The sequence below is a fragment of the Coturnix japonica genome, chromosome 1, assembly GCF_054131305.1.
Source record: "Coturnix japonica strain WE chromosome 1, WE-NBRP24, whole genome shotgun sequence".
In the NCBI taxonomy this organism is placed as follows: Eukaryota; Metazoa; Chordata; class Aves; order Galliformes; family Phasianidae; genus Coturnix; species Coturnix japonica.
The window spans coordinates 105018549-105038362 of record NC_140663.1 but is presented as its reverse complement, the minus strand read 5'-3'; the positions used below and the strand labels follow the sequence as shown (position 1 = coordinate 105038362).

The following is a 19814-nucleotide window of genomic DNA, read 5'->3' as shown; positions in this document are numbered from 1 at the left end:
TGTTATGACAGACTTTCCTTGGAAATATTAGGACACGTGTAAACTTACTTATTAGCTGGCAAAAAAAAGATATCTTGGGTATTATTCATGAACACTAGTATTATAAATATGTATAAATTAAATGATAAAAAGCTCTATTCTGCTTCCTATTTAGAAACCTACTCTAAATTGAATAATTTTTGGATTTTTTCAAGCTGCAGAACTGACTTATGTTTTTCCTAGTGCCACATCAGTGCAAATAACACCTTGGCAAACATTTCACTTGTATACAGGTTCTTCTACCCAAAACCTTAATCTGTGTTATGTTTACCTTAAGGTCTATTGCCTTATATATGCTTTTAAGATTTCTTCAATACAGCCTAAGTATACCCTAAGTATATATGTATTTTTCCATTCTTGGATATAAATTAATTCATTTAGTAAAGGAGATTTCCTATGACCCCTAACAAAAGTTAGAATATTCCTGAATTATTCCAAAGTTTTAAAGCACTAAATTAGAAAGTAGCTTTAGACTTTGCTGAAGGAAAAAAGAAAAAAAAAAAACAAAAAAAACCAAACAAACAAAAAAAAACCCACAAAAAAAAAAACAAGGAAAAAAAAAAAAAAACCTAAAAAACAAGCCACCCACTTCTTTTCTCTGCTTTCCATTACTCATAGTAGTAAGTTGCTGTGGGAGGATAGAAGAAACAACAGCTTCTTTACTATGCATCTAGGCCACAGTGAATTGCACATTGGAAATACAACATCAATTCCTGTTTACGCAGGTCTACAAAGTCTTAAGACTTAAATTCTTTAGTATAAATGAGACTCACACACTTATAATTCTTCCAAAGCAGTTGAAAAATAAAATTTAATAATAAAAAATTTCCCCTCCATTTTTTCTCCTAAGCTAAGCAGCTGTAGAACATACTCTTAACACAGTCCACTAACATAATATTCAGAATAGCCAAACTACTCTTTCTTCTCCCTTGAAACTAAGCACCTAGCAATTCACATTGTAGGTGCAATGCATCTTTGAGTGCATCTTTCTTAAATGCACAAAATGCAGAAATCAAATCTGGATCATAATTTTTTTCCAGAACGTAGCAACACAGACTGATACATAAAGCTTGAGAAGTACTGAGGAATGAAGTTGAGAAAATCTCCCTTACAGAAGAAAACACACAGATTTGAAATATTTTCAAATTGAGATTTTGGAGATAATATCAATTTAATCCAGATTTAGCCATTTGAAATTTACTTGTTTAGTTTAGAGACTTTCTATAGGCAATGAAGTAAAAGACAACTCAAAAAAAAAAAAAAAAAAAAGTTTTCCAATTTAACAAGAAAGTGGTGAGTCACTCATTTTACATTAGATTTTTGGCTTTCTTAAATAACAGGTTTTAACTAGAAACCTTACTTTTAGATTGGATAAGATAAATTACACGTCAGATGTCTGTATAAAGTGCCTCTAAGAATTTATACAATCCCCCCACCCTGTGAAATACTCCCTTAATTAAAAAACAAGAACATAACTTGCTGTCATAACTGAACTAAAACTACATTTTCTATGGAAATAAAACATCAACGGTAGTTTCATATTGCTCTCAGTCCTTAAGTCTGCTACCTCAGAATTCATAAATTAATATGAATACAAACATCTGTACACAGGCACACAAACTATTTCCAAAACCACTACTAAAATTAGAGTTTGAAGTCTTGCTTCTACCATTATATTCTTAAGTTCAGTGCTTGAGACAGTTTTACTCTTTAGAAATCTTTATTGTGACTTTAACAAGTGTTCAGAATTATTCCAGAATCCACTGTAACTTGCATGACTTTCTCAGGAAAAACACTGAAAAGTATAGTATCACACATTTCACCAAACAATAACCCTGCCTCTAGATAACTGAAAAGAATAAAACTTGGACTTTAGAAATGAAGCACTACCTACAGTACTTGCACTTCAACTACTGAAAACATACTTTTTAAGAATTTAAAAAACTGAAACTTTCTTTTCTCCAAGTTCCAAGAGTAACACAACACCCTATGCAAAATATATCTATTGACTGCAATTACTATCATAGTGACATTTGTGTGCCCCAGTGGCGAAAGTGGTAGGAATGCCGCATTGCAACACTGGAGGCCCTGGGTTCGAATCCCCCCTATGGCGCAAGTGGCAGAAGTGCCGCTCTGCTACACAGGAAGGCTCGAATCCTGGGGGGTTGGACTCGATGATCTCTAAGGTCCCTTCCAACCCGCACGAGACTATGATACTATGATTCTATGACATTGACATAATGATTAACATTCTACACTACAAAATAATTGGGATAGAAGCACAAAAAGTCTCTAGAATTTATCCTAAGAAAGGAAAGATAACAATCAATTGGTATTTGAGCACAGAAATAGGATTTTAATTTCAAGAAACTACACAGAAATATTGCAGTCAGATGACAAATTTGGCATTTTCATTCAAATTTACCATTATTATCTCTCCATGTCTTAATGATTCTCACCTCTTCCTAATTTCTGAATCCACAAGGAGTTGCCTCTTTTTGTGAGGAGGTGGTGGTGGGAGCTCCTCTTTAGCATGCTTAACCAGGATTTGTTCTCTTGTGGTCACCATAGTGACAGTTTCCATTACAGTTGTCTGTGTTACTGATGTCTGAGTGGTAGTGACAGCCTGCGAAACCTGTGAGAAGTATTAAAGCAGAGGTCAAACACTGTTTGAAAGATTTCAGAAAAGATCATTTGCAGTAGCAAGAGAAAAATAATGAGAAACTGCTCCTGTCTAATCATAGGCTGACCTTCAGAAAAAAAAATAACATTACACTGAGCTCAAATCAAACTGTTTTATTTTCACATGCAATGCGATTAAGATAATCGCAGAAGTCAATATCAAAATCAGAGAGAATCCTAAACAGAATGAACTTTTGGCTCACTCTTATGAAATGGTGAATGAAGAAAATAAATAAATGGTAACATAAAGGTCAATTTTATAAAGTAATTGAATAATAGAAAATGTGCAAAATGTTACCACTGTTCTGTTACTCTGCTGCCATTCTGAAGATTTATTCCTGGAGACTCATAAAGCATTATGATGTAACTAAATTAATAGTTGTTATTTTTACTCTTTATAATAACCTTCAAACCAAAATATATTTCATCATAACCTACTTGTTCAAAAAGGCAGTTAGCTCTCTGTCATTAAATCATACATGAGAAAACATGCACTAGAAGACAAGTCAATTTACTTCTATTACACTCCATAATTAAAAACTAAAAGGGAGAAGTAGTAAGAGACAGTGATACTCAAATATGTAACACTTAACATAATGCATTTATACCAATAAAATGCATTTACTTTGAGGGAAAAATGCAAATCATACCTTAAAAAAAGACACAGTTATATATATATATATATATATATATATATATATATATATATATATATATATATATATGTATTGTCAGCTCATATTTGTCTGAACAATCTTATAGGTCTTTTCCAATCTTGGTCACTCTATGATTGTATCTGTTGATTTGTTAAACACGTATTGGAATTTTATATTCTATGTAACATCAAACTACAAACTTCCCACTTAAACAGAGGCTAGTTTTAATGTGCCTTAAATCATCTGAAATAGGTCACTTCTTTTTGTTCTTCCAGATGATGGCTTATTTGTCAAAACGCACTAGTCACAGTTCCAGTGACCACCTGAAAATGGTTTAGGGCACTGAAATGGAAAATAAAAGGAAGACTTTTACATCAAGCACAGGGAAAGCTGAATAGAAGAAGAGCACTGCTTCTTCTTGTACTGCTATTGTGCAATAATTAGAAAGGTCTTCCAATATACAGAGAAGAACAGAAGAACAGCAGTATCTAAAATTCCACTGAACTATACAGCATATGTAAATACTCCATTAGTTCTTGCATCAGAAATTAGTGACAGTACTGAGTAAACCTTATTTGAAACATCAGCATTTCTAAAAAAAAAAACACTGAAGAGGCATACTAGGTATTCAATTGCAGCTCATTTCCCACTTCCTGCATATATTGAAAAATTAGACTGATGATGAAAGGGGTGTGCTGTTAGCAACCAGGCCTCTTCTCAGCAAGCAACACAACTAAAGTTAACATAAAAACTGGGGGGGGGGGGGGGAACAAAAACAAAAACAACAACAACAACAACAAAAACTGCTGGCTTTGCTGAATATTTCACACAGCCAGCTGAACGAAAAAAAGTCTTGCTGATCTTGGTCCGGTCTTCCAGTGAAAACGATGGATAGGGAAGACCATTACCACCATAATTTTGGCTATCTCATTTAAGGCAGCTAAGTCAGTGTTGTGCTTCTCTATCTATAAACTGCAGCAATATGGACTTCAGAGAAAAATCTTAACAACTCAAAACACTACAAAATTGAGATTCAAAGCGGATGCTTTATAAAATATTTGGATCAATTATATCAATTGTAGTGAGCTGTTTGTGAACTGTGAGGACTCAGTTAATATATAAACTACACAAATTATGGGGGAAAAAAAGCCACTTTTTATCACTACAATATTATGTATTAATACCCTTGGTTTTGTTCCCTCAGTAAGATGTGATGACTGATATTCTCAACTACAGAAATCTCCATAACAAGGAAACAGTTCTGTGTAGTTTTATTAACATTTAGTACAGCATTCTTTGCAACATTTTAAAAGTTAATTTTATTTATGGACAGAATGAATGAGAACATTAACGTTTTGGAGGTCTCAGGTTCTATGCAATGTGAGGATAAATCTGTTCCTTGGGTATATTTGCAGCAAAAGGTATTCCAAATCCTTACTTGCTCTGTTTATGCAGTTTTGAATTCAGACTCCTTTTTGTCTTCTCACGGTATTCTTTCTGCACGCAGTTTTATCTAAAAGTCAATTATAGGATGTTTCTGACACTCAAGGTCACATCCTGCCATGTGCCATTTGCCAGTCAATATCAGGGTATGGTCTACACTGAAGTAAGTGTAAAACAGAATAAATCACAGCTAGGGTACTGCAAAAATAATCTGCGGCACCCTACCAATGACACAGTAGCAGTGGTTCCAGCTGGTGATTTGGAACTGTGCTTTAAAAGCAGACACCGTAATTACCATACGCTCAGAGCAGTCAAGTCACGATGCTGTTGGGAGTAATGATTTACATGTCAAAACAGTAAAGAAGTATTTCTCATGCTCAATCAATAGGAGTAGATATTAAGTAGTATATACTTCAAAATGAAATTGAAGATATGAATTTGACGTTCATAATCATTCTAATTACAGAGAATGGGAAAGGCTAGAAGGTGAACAGTACGTGAAGTTCTGCAAGATGGTACACATTTAAAAAATGCACACACTGGAGGGTAGAGGAAAATCCTTAAAAATATAAGAGAATAGCACTGAATTGGTTTGTATTAAGTATAATTCAAGGATGTTCCAAATAATGAAAGTACAGTTACCTTGTCTCTTTAAGTTCATGACAGATGAATATGAATCTGAGAAGGACTGATACAGACTGGGACTTTAACCCCCAAGAAAATCATACGGGAAGTTCTAAGGTGACTCACAAAGCTGCACTTTAAAAGGCTTCCAAAATTCAATGGTTGCCTCCAGTTTCACATCAGTAAGCTCATCTTAGAAACATGTTAAAAGTCATCTTTTCTTTGGAATGGACACATTTCAATCTTCCTTTTCATCTTCTACAGATAAAGGTATATACAATGTGTATGTAGTAGTTGAGTAGTTTTATGACATTTTATTTCTCTTTTATATGGCAGCCTACTGTTAATGACATCATTTATTGCTGCCTTTGGAAATGCCCTGAGTCCTGATATAGTAATAATTTTCCCTAACACTCACTTTTGGAGCTGTCACGAGTTCTTTCATAAAATGTATGTATGTGAGTAAGGAAGCTCAGATGAAGAATGGCATTTTCTTTACTCTGGGAAGGTTTTCAGTACAACGTAGTGAAGCATAATGAGCTCACTAAAGGGGAGTTTAGAGTTTCTAAAAGTTATACATCTACTCTACACAAGTTGTCCTTGTCCTTGTTTCCAGTATGCGTTCACTGAAAAAAAAAAAAAAGAAAAAAAGAAAGAAAAAAAAAAAAAATAAAAAAATCAGGCACTTTGATGAAAATAAACTGATTTTGAGGGGTGCCAGTCTCTCTCTTCTGTGCCTTCCATTACAGCAGCAATTTCAGCCATGAGTTCAGATCAGATGCTTCAATTTGGCAGCAGTGAATTCAGTTAAATGTAGGAAGACTTGCATTCTACTTTATGCACATTTCCTTTTGGATTTATAACTGTTATATGGCTAATTAGAGAATCAGCTTTGATCTAAGGCTGAGATATCCATATAATTTCTTATTTTGCTAGCCAGTTAATCATTTAGTGACACTTTAGCAAGAGAGAGCGGGGAAATAAATTATGACAGAAACATAGTTAAGAGAAGGTACCCATGTTGAAAGAATAAAGTCTGAATTATCTGATGATCTGAGAGAAAAATGATATATTTTTTGTTGCCAACTTCTCCCCAGTTCATGATTAGCTGAAATAATTAGATCTTCTAGAGGCATTTTCTTCTTGTCTGTACACGTAAATAAGCTTCATAACAAATAGAACACATCAACAATACCTGCCCTGCCTAGGAAGAAATACGTGGCAATAAGTAAATCATTAATATTTCATAGTGCTAAGGTAAATGCAAGGACACACCTCAAGTGTATAACAGCACTTCAGGAAGCAATCCTTTCGTTAACACTGAATATCAAATATCTCCAGAATTTGAAGCAATAGGCCCACATCAGCAAACCAGCTCTGTGCCAAGCAAAGTTGCTCCTCCACAGAGTAGAAGTGTGACATTATGTTAACACTTCTACACTGTTTTGTAAATTCAAAGAATCAGTCACCTGTGATCCATTATGATTTATGGAACACTGTGTAGGACACAGACAGATTATAATAGATTAAGCAGCCTCTTCATGATTTTTGTTTGTTTGTTTGTGTTTTTTTGTTTTGTTTTGTTTTTTTCCCCTCTTTATTATTGTTACTATTTAATGTAATTTCCACTTCCCTCAGTTTGGTAGGCAATTTACTTTAGCTTACTCAATTGTAGCATACACAGTTTATTCAATGAAAGTTCAACATGCCTACCACTCCTGTTCTTATTACTTCTATTATTATTATAAGATAAAAGTTACTGAAAAAGGTCATGACACTGTCAAAATCAGAGAGGTTACATTGTTGATTACTAATAATATTTTATAAATCTATGAAAATAATACAACATTTCAAAGCTTGAATAGGAATTGCTTTTTAAAAGGAGATACTGAGCTCCTTTTTACATGTGCAAGAACACATGTAACTGAAGAACATAAGTATCATGTAAGTATCATGTTTTGTTTTTTTTTTTAATGAGACATGACAGTCACAGGCATCCATGAGTTTATGAGCTGATGTAAAAACTTCTTGAAATCACATGACCCAAGTTGTCCCAAATTCAAAATGCAATTCTGGACGGACTTCTGTGTAAACGTAACAGGTATCTTACTGCAAATATTCACAAGTTAAATCAACTGATACAAATGCTCTAAAGAACAAACAACTTTTTACTTCTATTACTAGTCATAGACTGTCAAACAAAAATACCACAATATAACAGATATAAGAAAGTGTAAAAGTAATTGGATCTGCTTTTAAATCAAACAAGAGAGAGATGTTGACAAATGGCTGGAAAAAATGAATGGACACATTTTTGAATATTACACCAGAGCACTTATTTTTGTTATCTAGTTTGAAAAATGAGGAAATTTAAACCTCATTTTACTTTTTTATTTTTTAGTATGACTGTAATCAGAATGAAGCAGGACAGAATATGTATATGTATATATATAATATAGAATATAGAATATAGAATATAGAATATGTATATAAATCAGATAAATGAAAGCAAAAATAAAACCATAACCATAAAAACATTGTTTAGATAGCGAACAGTTTTTAACACTGATTTCAGATTGTTATTTCACAGACAGCCATAAAAACAGCACAATTGAAGAGACCAACTATTACAGATTACAAAGAAACTAACTGAATATTTTCATTTTATATTCTACTATCCCTGAAAGCACAGTTAACAACCTGGGAAAGTAATCAACAGAGTAAAGACAGAAAAAACGCTAAAGAGATAACTAATATTCTGGGGTTATATTGCAGTTGTATCGCGCTATCCTAAAAACTATCTTAAGAAATCACGAAGGAAAATAAATCAATAGATAAAAAATGTAACAAACAGCACCAAAACTACTTCAAGTATCTGACTGGCACAGGATTTGACTGTCAACAACTGACAAAACAGTTTGACAAACCTGCTTAGAATCACTCTCCATCTTCTGCACAAGACTATCCCAGCGCTGGGCAAAATTTTCAAGCCGGTTTTCCAGCTTCTGAGCCACTGCTTTATTTTTCACAGCTACAAGGAGGTCTTTGCTGAGTGACTTCAGTTTATTCATCATCTGTCTTTTCATTTCTATGTCTCCTTTTAGCATCTGTTAAACAAAACAGCAGTAGGAATGCAAGTAATTAAGACAGAAGCAAAACAGCAACAATAACAACAACAAAAAACAAAAAGAAACAAACAAACCAAAAACAGACAACAAACAATAAACACCTTAGAAAGAAAGGAGCGCCTAGAAGGTGCACCATAGAATCATAGAATTGCCCTATACAGAAGTGACCCCAAAGGATCATTAAGTTCAATTCTAGGCTCCACTAAGCACCACCCAAAATTCTAACTCTGTGCCTGTCTGAGAGCACTGTCCAGACACTTCTTCATCTTCAGCAGCTTGGTACTATTCCCACCACCCTCTGGTGCAGACCCTTTCCCTAACCCATAGCTGTCCCTCCCCTGATGCAGCTCTATATGGTTCCCTTACGCCCTGTCACTGTGAGGATCTGCAGCCACCATGAGGGTTCACCTCAGCCTACTGGCTGCACCAATACAGAACAGAGAGGGAAAACTGCTTCCTTGACTGTTTTTCAGTGTTGGTTTTTATATGCTCCAGATTACAGTTGGCTATTTTGGCTGCCTGGGCACACAGTTGTCTCATATTCAACTTGCCATCAGTCAGGTACCTCTCTGTGGGCCTGTTCAGCCTCTCATCCCCTCATCTGTGTACAAAGCCTTCTTCTTGCTGCATCCCAAGAACAGAATATATGACTTGCTCTTGCTAAACTTCACGCTCTTTGTGATCACCCAGCCCTCCATTTGTCAAGATCTCACTACAAGGCCTCTCTACACAGAAGGGTATCAACAGCTCTGCCCAATGCAGTATCATCTGCAAACTTTTCAGGTATACCTTGATAATCATATTCATCACTGACTAAAACACTAAAAATAACTGGCCCTAAAACAGAGTCCAAGGGAACCTTACTAGTGACTGGCCACCTGTCTGATGTAACCCCATTTTCTATAACTCTTTGAGCCCAATTATTTACCCATGTATTTGTCTAGCTGGACATTTTGTTCAAAAGGATACTGTAAAAAAACGTACTGAAAGCTTTATTGAAGTCCAACAAGATTACACATACTGGCTTCCCTTGGTAAAGAAGAGAAAATGGGAAATAACGTTTTTTAGAAACTCCAGTACCTCTGTGCTGTTGTTACTGCTGGTGAAGCTGACATAGTGGAACGGACAGATTGCACTTCACAACGCAATATAAAATGACAGGTGGAGCAACTCCAGACACTAAAGCTTGCTTCAGGTAGTGATATAAATCAAAAAACTAACAGCTGTGTGGCTTTATAACCTTTAAACTGCATGAATATTAACAACTATATCAACATTTCAAACAAAGGTTCTCTGAAGTTTTGTTGTATTTTTCATACAATGCATATTAATAGTGGAAGGAGGGTGTTGGGGGGGGGAGAGAAAGATTTATAGAAAAATAGTGTTTAATCCTTAAGTATGGTGAAAAAAATATGAAAGCACTGAAGGAAAATGACAGGATAATCTCAGAGGTATCTTCCAAACTTATTAATTCTATGATTCTACAAAAATAGCTTAGTTTTGTCAGGATTGAAGAACCATATATTTTGCATCTTTTTCAGATCTTGGCAAGCCCTGATTATGCAGCAGTCATGTCTCCTAAGGAGCCCAGAAGTCTGGGGAGTTCTAGGAACTCTCCTGACTGTGCAAATAACAAGCCATGCAGCTAGGAGCCTGGAATCTCCAGTGTACAACCTCTTTGAGTCAACATTCAACTGGAAGGCAAACCTACTGATTACTACTACCTAATTCTCTCTTGTGATTTCAGATAACCTGTATAACCATACTAAAGGATTCACATTTTCTTACTGAAATGTGCCAGTGTTTTATAGTAATTAATAAGTTTTAGTTTTGATTTTTTTCCAGAACAAGGAAAAGACCTTGAGCTAACAACATTTGTCATTTAGCTGTTGGCAATAGAATAAACAGGACTGTTTGCTTTTTTAAATTAATTATCAAATAATTCAGTCTCTACTTCCATCAAGTGCATGTTGTACACTCCGGTATTGGAACATTAAAAATGTTCAAAAGCAATTTCTTCATTTCTGAATATTGTGCTTTTGTAAGTTTATTTTCAAGTTTTTACTGTAGTTATTTTTTTGCTTTGTTTAAACATTGCTAAAAACATTCTTTGCTCAATGCAATATTCTAATGAACAACATCTGTTGTAAAATAATTATTTTATTTGTGAGAGATTTATTCTGGTAAGAATTAGTGTTAACATTATGCATTATTTATTTCTTCTAATAAGAAATTCACTTAATGCACGTGAAGCAAGTGGAAAAATTAAATATATGTTAATTGAATTAATATGATTCGTTTATTGAATTAACTCTTTGCGTATTGTTACAGTAGATCTTAGCATGTTTTATAAAAAAGTAACACTACTGTCTTCATTTTAGAGGCTACAGAACTTAAGGGCAGGATATGGAAAAAACTGACCCTCACTTCACTACAAACTCCTTAGAGGTATTTGTAGAGAGCAGTAAGGTCTTCCTTGAGCCTCCTTTTCTCAAAGCTAAATAACCTTAGTTACCTCAGCTGCTCCTCATAAGACTTGTTCTCTAGACCTTCACCAGCTTTGTTGTCCTTGTCCGGATACAAATTTTCTTCTTGGTATATTTCCAAAAAAATTCTGGAAAGTACCAAACTTTTCCTTTTTTTATTTGACAAAATAAGTAATAAAAGCTGTTCAAAGAGAAGACTTTAGGTCCTAGTCACAGTAATAATCTCCCCACTTTAACAAAAGCATAGACATGACTGTTTGTTATCTACTGCATGCATAAAAAAATCATTCTTCTGTATAAAACAAGGTCTAACAAATTACTTTCTTTTCAAATGTCCTAACACTATAGAACCATTTCCAAGTCTAGGATGTGCCAAGTTTCACATCTTTACAAGAAAGGCGTATTTCTAAGCCAATCTGAATGACATTCCCTCCATAAAGATGATGAATTTATAGTATTTCTGAAGAATGAGGCAGAATGTGTAGTGAAAAGCGTAAACAGATTCCTGAAACACAGTTGAGGTATGGTTACAAGCTAATACTAATTCAATTCAAAAACTTTCGATAGAAGAGACAAACTAGAAATTTATCTGTCCTTTCCAATAACCTTATCTGCAAGACCATGGACCAAATAATTAATGACATTAAAGATAACAAGCATTCTCGGGGAAAGAAATACATATTCTGTTAAAGCATAACGTCTAAGAGAGTATAAAACCATGCAAGACAGACTCATGAATGGATAAACTGAGCACAATGTAGGACAATAAAAAATACATACAGCTAATTTGCGCAGACTAGTCAGCATCTCATTTTCATCTTTAAAGTCACTTGTCTGGATTTTGCTAAGTGCGTCTTCTTTCTCAGTAAGCCATGCATCAAAAAGGCACTGAAAGAAAATTGGAGAGAACAAGATAAACCACACCCGTTGGGCCATTCCTAGTACAGTTTTCACAAGAACGTTTCAATTTGTAACTACTAACAGTACTCACCTGCTCTTCTGCAAAGTGCTGCCATTTTCTAAGAATATCTTGCAGAAGGACCCATCGATCTTCCGTCCATCTGCAGATGGCTGCCCACCGACATCCAAAGTGCTAGAAAGACAAAATTTAATACAATAAATGGTTGTTTCTACCTCGTATGACAAAGGAACATGATCTTCCTAGCTATTTTATATATATAAATATTAATATATAAAATAAATATATTTTGATATATTAAAATATTTAAATGTTTTGATAACTCACTTTTTATTATTTTAAATCCTTAAAATAAATTATATGTCACACTGAAATAAGTTTTACAACTGTTTGAGATAAGACTCAAATTGAGGGAACAGGAAAAGTAATAGAGGTGGAAAGAAGGAGAAAATTTTAATGCTAACATAAAGGTACATTTTTCCATTTAATCTCCAATACTATGTTCTTTTTCACTCTTTCAATAAATAAAAAAAAACAAAAATCCAAAATTTTGTGATAACCAAAAAGGTAACCGCTTGAAACATAATTTTAGTGTCTCATACTGTTGATCACATCAATAAATTATCTGTTTTTTCAATTTTTTTCTCAATGTAGGTGACCTTAGTTATTTTATCCTTTACAATTTTGCCATAGGAGAAAAAAAAATCCTAGAAGGTAACATTAGCATACATTTACATACACATGAGGTTTTTTGTATATTTCTAGCATATGCCACTATATGCATTTTAAAGTTGTGAAAAATGCTATGTTGTTCTCTTTTACTTATTTTAAAGAAAACATTACCACATTATTTCATTTTCCTAACCCTGTTCATTGAAAAAATTCCTGGTTAACACTACAGGCATGATGATGCATGGTAATATAAAACTTGTATTGCAACAATCTACAATAATTTTATCACTCTTGAGCACCATATGCAAAATTTTCAGCTCTTCTCAAATAAGTTATCTTTCTGTAGAATACAGGATATTACCGTATATTCTTTTCCCCTATTTTTATTGAGTATGTATTAACAGGAGGAAAAATAATGTTATTTTTGCTTGTTTGTTTTCCCAATTTTCTTATTTGCTCACATTTTGTATTTTTTGTATTTATTTTTAATTTTTTATTTTTATTTATTGGGTCTATAATTTAATTGTGGTGGGAAAAAAAGAAAAAAGAAAAAAAAAAAAAAAAGAAAGGATTTCTGAAATCAAGGGATTAAAATAATGCATCCAATTGAATCATACATAGAAGAGACATCCCTCTACTTTCTGTCAGGAACTTAAATTCTATTTTATCTTCCTAGGAACCAGATGGTAAGACTGCTTGAATTTGTGGCTTTAACAATGTTACGTCCAAGTAAAAAGTAAGCAGCTTCTAAATCTTTCATTTACTGAAGGCTCAAACCATAATAAATCTTAAATAATAAAAGTGGTTATGATGACATTCAGTCTGATCATTTTAGATAATTACTCAGTTTAGAACACCGAAAATCATCTCTGATCAGCAAATCCAATAAAGCTAAACTGCGACACAGCTTAACATAATTACATAGCAAAATGTCACATTTCAGTCACCTAAACCATCATTACGAAGTAGGTTTTGAGAAAGTAGGTTTTGCAAAAATGCTTTTTTCCTTGTATTAGTCTTAGCATTAAGGATAATGGTTTCCATTTATATTTGGAATTACATAATGAGTATTTACTATATTTCCTAATTAGAACTAGACCAAACTTAAATAATTTTTTAAATCTCAGAACTGCATTTATTTTATATTAAAACAAATTTTAGTGTTAGTTTGTCATAAAACAAAGTGATCAAAAATTTCCAATTCAAACAAAGACACAAAGAAGTTCAAGTTATGAACGTGGTTGCCTTCAACCTATAATGAAGCAGAGTACAATGTTTTACTTGCTCAGTTCACCCACTCATCATTAAATGTATTTATCAAATTCCATGATACAGAACAGTTGCAGAAAAAACAAAAACAAAAACAACAACAACAAAAAAGTCATCTTCCTTTTATTGAAAACTACTGCTCTCAACCATTTGAAAGGGTAGATAATAGCAGGACAAGGGAAAATGGTTTTAAGTTTAAGGAGAGAAGGGTTTAGGTTGGATGTCAGGGGGAAGCTCCTTATAGAGAGAGTGGTGAGGTGCTGGCACAGCTGCCCAGAGAGGTTGTGGATGCCCCATCCTGAGAAGTGTTCAAGGCCACGCTGGATGGGGTGCTGGACAACCTGGTCTAGTAAATGCGGAGGCTGGTCACCCTGCTTGTTTAGGGGGGCATAAGGGGGGCTGGAGCTCCATGATCCTTGAGGTCCCTTCCAACCCAAGCTATTCTATGTTTCTTTACTTGCTAATTACCAGTTCAGAATTCACAAACATTATTTCTTACAGTCCAGATGCTTCTTCTTTGAAACAGTCTTTCCTTATAATTTCCACAATTCAGAGTAATTATTATTAGGCAACTACTAATAAAATCATGATTCAATAAAGTTATAAGAAGGGCCTGTATGTCATTACTTAACAAGGTCCAAGTCAAAATACTATGCCCTTTTTTCCCCACTAGCTTAGGATAAAATTAAAATATCTTTTCAAGACCAGACATCTCTTCACTAGTAATACAGATTTAGATCTAAATAAATTACACCACAGAAAATTAATAGATAATAGATAATAGTCTTGTGCGGGTTGGAAGGGACCTTAGAGATCATCGAGCCCAACCCCCGGGATTCGAGCCTCTGTGTAGCAGAGGGGCACTTCTACCACTTGCGCCACAGGGGGGATTTGAACCTGGGCCCCGGTGTTTGCAAAGCAGCATTCCTACCACTGCGCCACCAGGGCACACAAAATTAAATCATAATTGAAAGCATTTTAAGCAGATGCAAAGTCTGATAATCTGGTACTTATATGAGAGAAATGATAATACATGAGATGTAACAGAAAATGTGCTTTTAATGGAGTTAGAATTTTATTTTTATTCACTTCCCAAATGCTGGTTAAAGAATATAAACAGTTCCTTTTCTAAACTCTTTTCAATGAGAACAATATAAGTTTTCTCTGTTAGAACAGAAAGCAATCTAAAATACATGTAAGGTAGATTCCCTGTCCCCCTTACCCTTCTCCCTCTCTCACTCCCCCCACCCCCCCCCCCCCCCCAACCCCCCCCGCCACCCCAATCAATCCATTCATTTATGCACTAAATAGCATATTGGTAAGTCAGTACATAATGTGTGATGTCTGGGGAATTAGGCTGCACCACAGGTTTTACTCCCAATACCTGGAAAAGTAAATCACCAGAAAAAAAATAAAATTCCTTATTGTTCCTTTGAAATGCCTCTTTTATGGTCCTAGCTGGAATTTTCAGAGAAATCTACATGTTAAAAAAACTTTTCTTATGTTGAGAGGACTCTGAAAGAATATTCTTTATGTCTATAAAAGCAGAAGATAAAACAGTCTGCAAAAAGGTCAAAATAAGCAAGTACAAGAACAGGATAAAGTGAATAAAAAAAATGTAACTCTTGGGAATACTGAAGTGGAAGTATAAAAAAAGTGGAAGAAAAAAAACACAAAACAAAACAACAACAAAAAAAAGACACAATACTGAAGCCTGCAACTAACATAAAATGATTTTTTGAAAGATTTATTTTATTATTATTATTATTATGAAGTAATGCTATCTACTCTTCAAAATAATAAGAATTTTTGTCTATATGCACAAAATCATTTTTTTTCTTTTTTAAAGATTGGCACATTCACTGAATTTCCCCTGTGCAACAATAAGCAGAAAGTACATGTATTTTATTTTTTTTTTTTGAAGAAAACTTCCTTGCTTATTTTGAAGTACTTTTACAAGAACTAGCCATACATCATCACCAATCAAAGAATAGTACACTGGATGAGTATATGATTGACCACAAAATTATACTCTCCATTCCATTCCTTCATTAGCCATAAAGAACCATTTGATGCATCAAATGCAGATTTCTTTTCAGTATGGAACCCTGAGGCCTGTGAAGGGCTCTAGTTTCAACTAGCCTACAAGAGTCCTTGAGGGACTGATTGTCTACTGGGTATAATTAGAGTAAAAATTTCATACCTTCTGGGCTTTTTTTGTTATTTAGTGATTAATCTCAGCTGAAGGCAATTTCCCACACTTTCTTGATAAATAAGTCAGACTACTGCAACTGATATGGTAGTACAGTCCTATGATTTCTCAGTACTAAATTCAGATTTAGGCCTTATGCAGTAGCTGCCTCTATGGTAAATCTTGGGATTGATACTATTGGGACCTAGAAGTTACCTGTCTAAACAGCCAGATCTCTGCACCAGCACAAACACACAAAGCCTCACAAAATATCACTCTGATAGGTCAAGTAAACGATGTTAAGTAAAAGAAGATAAAATATTCACACTCAAGCAGCCCAGCTATAATCTCTCAGACTACTTTGGGAAAGCAATTTAAGAATAGGTCTTTACTTTTCTTGCCCAAGCAGTGTTAACTTATCTATGTGTAATTTGGGGGATGCTTTTGACTTCTGTGTCATTAACTGACTCTGTTAGGACTCAGTTTTTTGGCACATGCAGTAAGTCTGAAATACTCTATGGCATTCATTTGAAGCCAGTGTAAATTCCTGTCAGCCTGTTGAGACTTTTACAATATGTAAATAAATTCTTCATATTATTTTATACAGATACATGTACAGATATATGTATTTATATTTCTAAAACATAAACACATACATATATACATACATACACATACATATATATGTATATATATATACGCATATGAAACTATTGCAGAAATCACTACCTCAATACTCTAATAGAAAGGCAGAACAAATTTACAGCTGCTGTGAAAATGAAGTCTCAAAACTGCTAGTGCCAAAATGGTTCACTGTCTTTCAAATCTGATCCTGACCAGTACCTCACTCGGGCAGCCTTAGAAAGCCTTTTGTCTGACAGCGCACACACTTGTTTAAAAGTGAGACTGGCAGATACATAATCAAATGATGAGCTTTGCTCCATGGTACTTCTGACAAATGCTCTGATAGGTGTGCCTGCCAACACAATCTCTCTGCTGTGATTATATATTCAATTTGCAAATGACTTGTGGGAAAAAAAAAAAAAAAAAAAAAAAAGAAAAGAAAGAAAGAAAGAAAGAAAGAAAGAAAGAAAGAAAGAAAGAAAGAAAGAAAGAAAGAAAGAAAGAAAGAAAGAAAGAAAGAAAGAAAGAAAGAAAGAAAGAAAGAAAGAAAGAAAGAAAGAAAGAAAGAAAGAAAGAAAGAAAGAAAGAAAGAAAGAAAGAAAGAAAGAAAGAAAGAAAGAAAGAAAGAAAGAAAGAAAGAAAGAAAGAAAGAAAGAAAGAAAGAAAGAAAGAAAGAAAGAAAGAAAGAAAGAAAGAAAGAGGAAAGAAAGAGGAAAGAAAGAAAGAAAAAGATATATGAACAGTCTTTCCATACATGCAGGAAAGGTAATATAACATTTGGCAAGAGAGCAGGTAGACTCTGATTTTCCTCGCCATAAAGGAACAAAATTTTGCAGACCTCCCTAATGCATAGTGACATTAATTTTTGGTTGTATTTAGTTTTTATTAACACTTTTAATAGTGTTACAAATGCTGTGACTTCAGAGCAATGAGATTATTGTACTTCTATTTCAGATTCTTCTTTAAGTGAGTATGATTGAAGGAAGCAGCCATAGAAGCAGCTGGGTTGTTCCATACCACTCCATACCGTACTGAGCACTTTGCTTCAGTATAGGTTTCCTCAGGAATTCCCTTGCTTGTGTCATTTCAGGAATATATTTCCTCAATGACAATAAGGATTGTTCATGCTTTATCTCAATAACAGGCACCTTCTTCACTAGCACGCTTACAAATTGACTATTTCTGTTCTGCTCCACTTACACATGTTATTCTTTAAGCTTTTTTAACTGGACATAAACATCATTGTAATGTATGAGTTCTTTTTATTGAAACTGCAAATATGCTTTTCATTCTGCAAACCTATATATGTTCTCATAAAATACTTGCTTAGATAGATCACCAAATTAAAAATATTAAGAGTCCTCAATCACTTTTACTGATGCTTAGCTCAGTCTGAGTTTCCAGTGTCTTTTCTGCTACACAACGTACTCAAGGTGTGTTGCAAATACATCTTTTGTAGGGCTTTGAATTCTACATCACAGTAGTATGACTAGAACATCTTTTTCTATCGATCTTATCGATATATTGTCTGACTTTCCATAAGTAATTTAAGTAATCAATTCTGCTTCTTGACATAGTAGAAGATATAGCTGTATTGTCTTTTTTTTTTTTTTTTTTTTTTCTATCCTTTTAAAACCATGAGTTTGCAAGGGATCTACTTTATTCCACTGAAGAGAATATAAGTAGTTAGCAAGACATTCTGAATTACCAGAAATAAAAATTGGTATTCAGTATATGTTGAATTTTTTCCTTCCCTGAGTTGTGTTCCCTGATGTAGAAGCAGTTTGTACTCTCAGTATTAATCAGCTTAGCCAAATGTGTACTATCTACACTAATTCCCATACTAATTACTAATTTATTGAATTTATTAGGATTGGTATCCAAATCAGCTAGATTTTAGACAGCACAAACATCTGTCTGTTATACAGACATGCCTTCCAGCTGAATGTATTGAGTTTCTCTAGAGAAATCTTGGCCTTTAAAGATTCAAAAAAAGCAGAAACATGTTTATTTTTTCATTCAGTAAACCAGAATGAAGGAAACAACTTCCTCTTTCTAAAAGAGATAATTGGAAGTACCCTTTGTTCTAATACTAACGTACTTCTTGAGGAGTGATCTGGATATCTGATCACTTATTCAGTTACACCATTCTTCCCAATTCCAGTCAACATGTCTCAATACTGTGTCTAAGTTCATTCAAAAGCTACAGTAAGAGCACTGCATATATGTATTTTTCTTTGAAGTTGAGAGTGAAATACTAAACTTTCTTAAAATAAAAGGTCAAGTTTAACATTTTCCAGACCATTTAGGTGGCTAGCTCTGTCATAAATACATCATAGGGATATTCAAATTATTTTGTTTAGAAAATGGAACATACAAAATTAATTGTCCATTTGTTGTTAGACTTTGCAATAAAAGGCAGTGTAGAATGTTTTGATTCAAAGACATTACTATTAACTCCAAAAAAGTGGTTAAAAATCCTGCATGTTCTTGATATTTCTTCCTAAACTTTATTCATCTAAGCAATCCTTCACATAATTTATATTTTCACAGAAATCATAAAAAAGTTACCCTAAAATATTTCTTATTTTCTGCAAAATACTTATGCTTCCCTGCCCATACAAAAGTCACAGGCTGCAGAAATGTTTAAGATCATATTCAGAAAAATCTTCTGAGATATACTCAATGCTACAAAGATTTCTTATTTCATTTAAAGCCACTAACAACTTTCTCTGAGACCTAAGTTCAGTTCTATCTCAATACAGTTACCTGAAGCTGCTCCTCCAGTGCAGCAGTTGCTTTGTCTCCGCTGGTTTCATCCACCACCACCACCATATGCGTTAGAGAGTTCACCTTCACTTGTTCCTGTTCCAAATCATCTTGAAATGCCTATAATCAAAACACAAATGGAAGAAAATTTATTCCAAATTAAGAAAATGCTGTCCGCTTGAAGTCTCACTGACAAATACAAAAAACTAACCCACTACAATAACTCTGTAATCCTATTCCTGTCAATACTAAACACTCAGAAATCATAACTCATACAGAATTTCAGACTGAAAATGTGGCCTGTGAAAATGT

General features: G+C 34.0%; 1 protein-coding gene across 44 annotated transcripts in view; it reads right to left on the bottom strand.

Annotated features, from left to right (window-relative positions):
* The window catches only part of DMD (dystrophin), a 1121556-nt gene that overhangs the window by 653671 nt on the left and 448071 nt on the right, over window positions 1-19814 (bottom strand). For all 44 annotated transcript variants that reach the window (XM_085549559.1, XM_085549432.1, XM_085549489.1 and 41 more), the window contains 5 exons: window positions 19503-19622; window positions 12050-12151; window positions 11839-11946; window positions 8372-8551; window positions 2499-2674 (listed from right to left, as the gene is read on the bottom strand). In XM_085549559.1, coding sequence (XP_085405685.1) covers window positions 2499-2674; window positions 8372-8551; window positions 11839-11946; window positions 12050-12151; window positions 19503-19622 — 686 coding nt within the window. The remainder of the gene's footprint in view (window positions 1-2498; window positions 2675-8371; window positions 8552-11838; window positions 11947-12049; window positions 12152-19502; window positions 19623-19814) is intronic.